Below are 8,117 nucleotides of genomic sequence, written 5' to 3' on the forward strand. Positions count from 1 at the left end.
TAAAAAACTGAAGGAATACAATATTTTGATGCATGCATTGCATGTAATATAAGGCATGGTAAATTTCATGGTATTCAATGTGAGTACAGCTGTACAGATCCTCACGTTTCAGTCAAATCAAAATTCAAAGAACTTTTAGCATTGGTTGAGTAGTGGGAATAAATTAGTATATACAAAATTTTAGATTAAAATTTATTGTTATTTTTGTAATTCTTATTAAAAAAAAAGAGTAAAAATTCATTTCTTTTTTGTATTAAACTAAATTCCATTTAAATTTGAATTTTAAATTTTTATTCAATTCATATTTAAATAAAATATGTGCGAATAATATATAATTTCAATTATAAATTATTATAATACTCATTTATATAAGTAATACTATTAGAAATACCATCTCACCCCGACACGACTTAGCAGGCAAAATCCATTTTTGGCAAGATCAGATATGGGTTTGAGTTTAGAGATGTAACTCTCCCATGATGTCATCCCATATTTGTCTTGTTGCATTATTTTTACAGCACAGACCGACACACATGCACGATATTTTTCTTATAATCATTAAAATATTAATTAATTATTTTTATATTTAAATTATAATAATAATTAAATAACAAACTTAAAATTATACAGTTAGCTAACAATATAGTTTAATTCTTACTATTTTTTTGTTATTTATTAGTTTTACATATTTTATATAAGTTTATCCAAAAAAGAAATTATTGTATATTTAAAATATGTAACTAAATTCAAATTATAAGAAAAGTGATAAATTTGTTAGAAATTTTATTTCTAATAATTATTGTGGGCTATATATATTACTTGTAGTATTTATATTAGTTATTTACATTTGGTTGGGCTCAATAAAAGTGATCTAATTTTAGTGAGCCTTTAGAGTGCCAACAGGAAAAACTGATATGGGCCCAAATAAGTGGAAACCAGATTTGGCCCGTTAGGGGTTAATGGGAACCCTAATAGGTTTAAAATCATAAAGATGGTCATGGTCCCCAATATGCCAAATCAGAAACACATGTCTCTCTGTCTCCCCATCAGAAGAGTAACATCAAGTCCCATCAAGGAATCCAGTGATTTGGCTGAGGAAGATCATTGCACCAAAAGACTATTCCGCTGCAACCTTTTGATCAACGTCAATGGATACAAGTATGTATTATTAACATTAACTCTGTAATCTGAGACAACGGTTCTTAATTTTTTATTAATGGAAAATTTCTATTTGGCTTAAGAAATTTTATCCCAACAAGTGGTATCAGAGCCGCCGTTGTTATTAGGTTATGGGGTTCTAAAGCGTATTGTTACAAATTTTTTTCTCTCTTCATTGATAATACGTGTATTTGAATGCGTTAGTCATTTTTTTCTCTCTTCAATTTGGTTTAATTGATTATACGGATAAAGAGATCGATTAAAAATTGAATTTTTATTAAAGAGAATTTTTTGTGAAATTGTATAATTTTCTGTGAATGTTATAGATTTGTATATGTAACAATTTTGCAATGATCCTGAAGACATTGTCAAATGTGGAAATTTTTTGAATTTTTTAATTTTCTCACCAGAAGTGAGTTAATTGTGCAACAATGCAATAAAGGAATATTTTCTCACCAGAAGTGAGTTAATTGTGCGACAATGCAATAAATAAATATTCTCTCACCAGAAGTGAGTTAATTGTGCGACAATGCAATAAAGAAATATTTTCTCACCAGAAGTGAGTTAATTGTGCAACAATGAAATAAAAGAATATTTTTCTCACCGGAAGTGGGAAAATAATATTATGTTTGATCCTTTGAGTACCACCAGAAGTGAGATTTTTTTTTGTTTTTGTCAAAATCATTGTTGTTATATTAAATGATGTTTGGGAAAATTATATAATTAATATATATTGAATTCCACATTATCGTTTTTTTTAATGGCATTCGCGTAAGAATTATTTTCTTGAAATTTAAATTGATATTTTTTATATATATCAAATTTGAGTGCGAATGTTGGCAGATTATAGACCCTCTTTATTAATTAATTTGTCTGGTAATTTTTAATTAAATAAATTGATGTAATATATTGCCAAAGCAATCCCTATTATAGAAATTAATTTGATTAAAAATTACAATAGATGTTAGTATGAGATTATTTATGCGATTTGTGCTCATCCCAAAGGAAGACACAATTTAGCCAAATAATAACATGCCTGTGATGATAAATATGTGACAATTATAAAGTTACAATCATGTGAATAATAGTCGGTCCAAAGAAAGGCTATTATTTGACAGAATTAATTGTCAATATTTGATCGTTGCATTGAGAGTACCATTAACAAGTTAATTTGTATGTCCAAAGACAAAGAATTAATGTTGTGCTCGATATCTTGTAATGGGTCTATTATGTAAATAATCTGCATATTTTGTTTATTTTATTTTACTGTGAGCATGTAATTAAATTAAATTTTTTTTATGTTCTATTACAGTTGCTGTTGCTAGTGCTGTTAACTTATCTGCTCAAATTAATTGTATATCTATGCTTAATGGGACAAACTTTAAGGCCTGGAAGGAAGCAGTTGAGATAATTCTTGGCTGCATGGATCTTGATCTTGCACTTCGGGCTGAGAAACCCACTCCAAATCCGGAAAACTCGGATGAGGATAAGGTTGAAAAGTGGGAACGCTCAAACCGAATGTGTTTGATGATCATGAAGCGATCTGTTCCAGAAGTTTTTCCGGGCTCTATTTCTGAAAGCCAAAATGCTAAAGGTTTCCTTGATGCTGTTGAGCAGTATTTCACCAGTAATGAGAAAGCTGATACAAGCAGTTTGCTTGCTAAACTTATCTCTATGAGATACAAAGGCAAAGGAAACATAAGGGAGTACATTATGAAAATGTCTAATCTCGCGTCAAAACTAAAAGCACTAAAGTTAGAGCTGTCTGATGACTTGCTTGTGCATCTAGTTTTGATTTCCCTTCCTACACACTTTGGACAATTCAAGGTGAGTTATAATACTCAGAAAGATAAATGGACCTTGAATGAATTGATTTCTCACTGTGTGCAAAAGGAGGAAAGGCAGCAAAGAGAAAAGACTGAAAGTGCTCATTTAGCGTCAAGCTCTCAGAGTAGGAAGAGAAAGAATAATAAGGATGTTGTAGAAAGGACTTCTCAACAAAAGAAAGTCAAAAAGGATGAGAACACACCTACTTGCTTCTTCTGCAAGAAGCCTGGGCACATTAAGAAAGAGTGTCCCAAGTACGCCTCTTGGCGTGTAAAGAAAGGTAATTTTCTCTCTTTTGTTTGTTCTGAAGTTAATTTAGCTTTTGTACCACATGATACTTGGTGGGTAGATTCCGGTGCTACTACTCACATTAGTGTATCCATGCAGGGTTTCCTTTGGAGCCGACCACCAAGTGATAATGAAAGATTTATATATGTGGGTGATGGCAACAAGGTCACAGTGGAGGCTATTGGAACATTTAGATTACAGTTAAAAACTGGATTTCATTTGGATTTATTTGAGACTTTTGTTGTACCGTCTTTTAGGCGGAATTTAATTTCTATTTCTAGTTTGGACAAATTTGATTTTTCTTGTTCATTTGGAAATAATAAATTTAGCCTCTATCAAAATTCAAATGTTGTTGGTTCTGGTTCTTTAATTGATAATTTATACTTACTAGATGTAGTTAGTTCCAATAAAGAAAATTTTCACATTGATTCTCGTGGTACGAAGCGTAAAATAAATGAGAACTCAGCCACTTTATGGCATAAGCGTTTAGGCCATATCTCTAAACAGAGAATTCAGAGGCTTGTGTCGGATGAGATTCTTGAACCCTTTGACTTGTCAAACTTTGAGGTTTGCGTTGAATGTATTAAGGGTAAACAAACAAATTCTAGAAAATTAGGTGCCGAAAGGGCTAAGGACATTTTGGAATTAATTCACACAGATATTTGTGGACCATTCCCTACGGCATCTTGGAATGGGCAACAATATTTCATTACGTTCATAGATGATTATTCAAGGTACGGCTACCTATTTTTAATTCATGAGAAGTCTCAATCCCTAGATGTTTTCAAATCTTTTAAAGCTGAAGTTGAGCTTCAACTTGGAAAGAAAATTAAGGCCGTCAAATCTGATCGTGGTGGTGAATATTACGGTAGATATGATGGATCAGGTGAACAACGTCCAGGGCCTTTTGCGCTTTTCCTAAGGGAATGTGGCATCGTTCCTTAGTATACTATGCCTGGGAAACCAATCATGAACGGTGTTGCAGAACGTAGAAACAGGACTCTTAAGGATATGGTGAGAAGTATGATTAGTCATTCTTCCTTACCAGAGTCATTGTGGGGAGAAGCGCTTAAGACTGCAGTCACATCCTAAATAGGGTACCAAGTAAAGCAGTTAACAAAACTGCTTATGAGCTATGGACGGGTAAAAGGCCAAGTCTAAAACATTTACACATTTAGGGTTGTCCGGCTGAAGCGCGTCCTTATAGGCCGCATGAAAGTAAGCTGGAGTCAAGGACTGTTAGCTGTTATTTTGTTGGTTATCCTGAACGCTCTCGGGGCTATGAATTTTACAATCCCACTACTAGATCATTCTTTGAGACGGGGAATGCGAGATTCCTTAAGAATGTTGAGTTTGGGAAGGAAGAGAACATAAGAAATGTTGTCTTTGAGGAAGAACCTGTCATTGACAGTGATCAAGTCCTCGTGCCTATTACTATTCCAGTACCTACCCCAGTAATAGGTGACAATCATGGAGTTATTCCTGACATTGTCCCTACACAAGACAATATTGAGGTTCTCCTTCAAATACCTATAGAGCAAGCTCAACAATCTCAAGAAGTGTCATTAAGGAGATCCACTAGAGAAAGGAAAAGTGCAATTCCAGATGATTACATTGTGTTTCTTCAAGAACATGAGGATGGTATTGGCTTAACAAAGGATGATCCAATCAACTTCTGTCAAGCTATGCAAAGTTCTAGCTCTCAAAAGTGGATTGATGCCATGAAGGATGAAATGAAATCCATGCAAGACAACGATGTTTGGGATCTCGTTGAATTACCTGAAGGTGTGAAACTTATTGGTTGTAAATGGATATTTAAAACCAAAAGGGATTCAAAATGTAATATCGAGAGATATAAGGCTCGTTTAGTTGCTAAAGGTTTCACTCAAAAGGAAGGCATTGATTACAAAGAAACCTTTTCTCCGGTTTCTTCAAAGGATTCTTTTAGAATAATAATGGCAATCGTAGCTCATTATGATTTAGAGCTCCATCAGATGGATGTTAAAACTGCGTTTCTAAATGGTGACATTGAAGAAACGATTTATATGATGCAACCAGAAAATTTTGTGTTTGGTGACTCAAAGTCCATGGTATGCAAACTAAAGAAATCCATCTATGGTCTCAAACAAGCTTCCCGTCAATGGTATCACAAGTTCCATCAAGTTATTACCTCATATGATTTTGAGGCAAATATAGTTGATGATTGTGTTTATCATAAGTTTAGTGGGAGTAAATGTATATTTTTGGTGTTATATGTCGATGATATACTGCTTGCCAACAGCGATATAGGCTTATTGCACGAAACCAAGAGATTTTTAACAAAGAATTTTGAAATGAAAGATCTTGGTGAAGCCTCTTTTGTATTAGGTATTAAGATACTAAGAGATCGTTCTCATGGTATCATAAGGTTATCACAAGAGAACTATATCGATAAAGTTTTAAATAGATTCGGCATGAAAGATAGTAAACCAGGAGATACCCCTATAGCCAAGGGAGACAAATTTAGCCTCAAATAATGCCTTAATAATGACCTTGAAAGAAATGAGATGCAAAAAATTCCCTATGCTTCAGCTGTGGGAAGTCTAATGTATGCTCAAGTTTGTACTCGTCCCGATATTGCATTTATAGTGGGAGTTTTGGGCAGATACTTAAGTAATCCTGGGATGCAGCATTGGAAAGCAGTAAAGCGTGTAATGCGTTATTTGAAGAGAACAAAAGAATATATGCTCACTTATCAGAAGTCTGACAGTTTAGAGATCGTTGGATACTCAGACTCTGATTTTGCCGGATGTCAAGACAGTAAACGCTCCACATCTGGATACATCTTTATGTTGGCTGGAGGAGCTATATCTTGGAAGTCTGTTAAACAGACTATTATAGCTTCATCAACCATGGCTGCGGAGTTCATTGCTTGTTTTGAGGCATCCAACCATGGGATATGGCTGCGAAACTTTATCACTAATTTACGTGTGGTTAATGACATTGAAAGGCCATTGAAAATTTATTGTGATAATAACTCTGCAGTTCTTTATTCCAATAACAATAGGAGTACAACCAAGGCAAAATTCATTGATATAAAGTTTCTGGTTGTTAAGGAAAGATTTCAGAATAAGCAAATTTCTATAGAACATATAGGGACTAATTTTATGCTAGCTGATCCACTTACTAAGGGTTTAGTGCCTAAAGTCTTTCATGAGCACACTGCTCATATGGGTGTAATTCCTTATAGTACCTTAGTTTAGTGGGAGTCTCATTTATGTTTTGTGTCTTCTTTATTTTTTTTAATTTTTCCAGATATTTGTATTATTTGGATTTTCTACAGAAATAAAGTTGATGTTCATAATTTTATTCTGAGCTTGTTTTTGTGCAATATATATATATATATATATATATTGCGTTTTGAATGGATCTCTATAAAGAATAAAGTTTGGACCAGTTGGAAATAGACATGATTAAGATCACGTTGCATGTAATTTCCATGCCACTTATCCATATTTGATCTATATCATTGAGTGCATACAATTGTGGTGATCATTGTGGTTTAGTCACATTAAATAATGATGAAAGCTGCAGTGGTTCCTTGTTGTTGTATGAGATGGACCAGATTGTTTAAGGGGAGTCTAAAAGTAAATAGCATACGGTTGCGCGCCTAAAGAATTTTGTGATATAAATACTTAAATGAATATGAAGCCCAAGTGGGAGATTGTTAGAAATTTTATTTCTAATAATTATTGTGGACTATATATATTATTTGTAGTATTTATATTAATTATTTACATTTGGTTGGGCTCAATAAAAGTGATCTTATTTTAGTGAGCCTTTAGATTGCCAACAGGAAAAACTGATATGGGCCCAAATAAGTAGAAACCAGATTTGGCCCGTTAGGGGTTAATGAGAACCCTAATAGGTTTAAAATCATAAAGATGGTCATGGTTCCCAATATGCCAAATCAGAAACACACGTCTCTCTGTCTCCCCATCAGAAGAGTAACATCAAGTCCCATCAAGGAATTCAGTGATTTGGCTGAGGAAGATCATTGCACTAAAAGACTATTTCGCTGCAACCTTTTGATCAACGTCAATGGATACAGATATGTATTATTAACATTAACTCTGTAATCTGAGACAATGGTTCTTAATTTTTTATTAATGGAAAATTTCTATTTGGTTAAGAAATTTTATCCTAACAAAATTATCCACGAATATAATTTGCCCAATAGAATCGGATATAAACTTTTAAAAAAATATAAATTCACATCTTTTAAATCCAAACTTGCGTTGCCTTTTTGCGCGAGAACAAAGAGCAAAACTTATATACATTCCGAAATCGTATTTCGAATATTAAAATATTAATACTTTTTAATAAATTTATTATAAAACAATTATTTAATTTAATATTTTATAATTTAAATTATTATTTGAATTATTTGGAATGATTTTCGACACATTTATTCAAAGGTTCTATCATTTTTCAAACATATATAACTCTCTTCTCAGGTCTACTTAATGTGTAATCATTATTATTTATTATCGTACAAAAAGATATTTCCTGAATCATTTTTTTAAAATAAAAATTATATAATAGCATGTGATTGTGAAAAATACTAACAATTATAGAGTAAAATTTATAATAAAAAATAATAATAAAAATTTATAATTTATAAAAGGGTAGTTATAAAGGTAAAATTGTCAAAAAAAAGAGTGAACATTAAATGAGACAATCTCCTTTATTAATGATATAAATTATAAGAAATAAATTATATAATATAAATAAAATTATAATGTTATATAATTAAAAAAAATTATAGTGTTTTATTGTATATATGATTGTAGTAATTGTTTTAT

General features: G+C 32.2%; 1 protein-coding gene and 1 pseudogene across 1 annotated transcript; both read left to right on the top strand.

Moving 5' to 3' along the window:
* Positions 1-310: 310 nt before the first annotated feature.
* Positions 311-5,367, top strand: LOC145956953 (uncharacterized). Its single transcript, XM_083072998.1, has 2 exons — positions 311-3,265; positions 3,373-5,367. The coding sequence occupies exons 1-2, from the start codon at positions 2,521-2,523 to the stop codon at positions 3,399-3,401; spliced, it is 774 nt and encodes a 257-aa protein (XP_082929124.1). The 5' UTR covers positions 311-2,520; the 3' UTR covers positions 3,402-5,367.
* Positions 5,368-5,819: 452 nt separating this feature from the next.
* LOC145957509 (secreted RxLR effector protein 161 pseudogene) lies at positions 5,820-6,515 on the top strand (annotated as a pseudogene).
* The last annotated feature ends 1,602 nt before the right edge of the window (positions 6,516-8,117 follow it).

The sequence above is a fragment of the Cajanus cajan genome, chromosome 4, assembly GCF_000230855.2.
Source record: "Cajanus cajan strain Asha chromosome 4, NIPB_CcT2T_4, whole genome shotgun sequence".
NCBI lineage: Eukaryota > Viridiplantae > Streptophyta > Magnoliopsida > Fabales > Fabaceae > Cajanus > Cajanus cajan.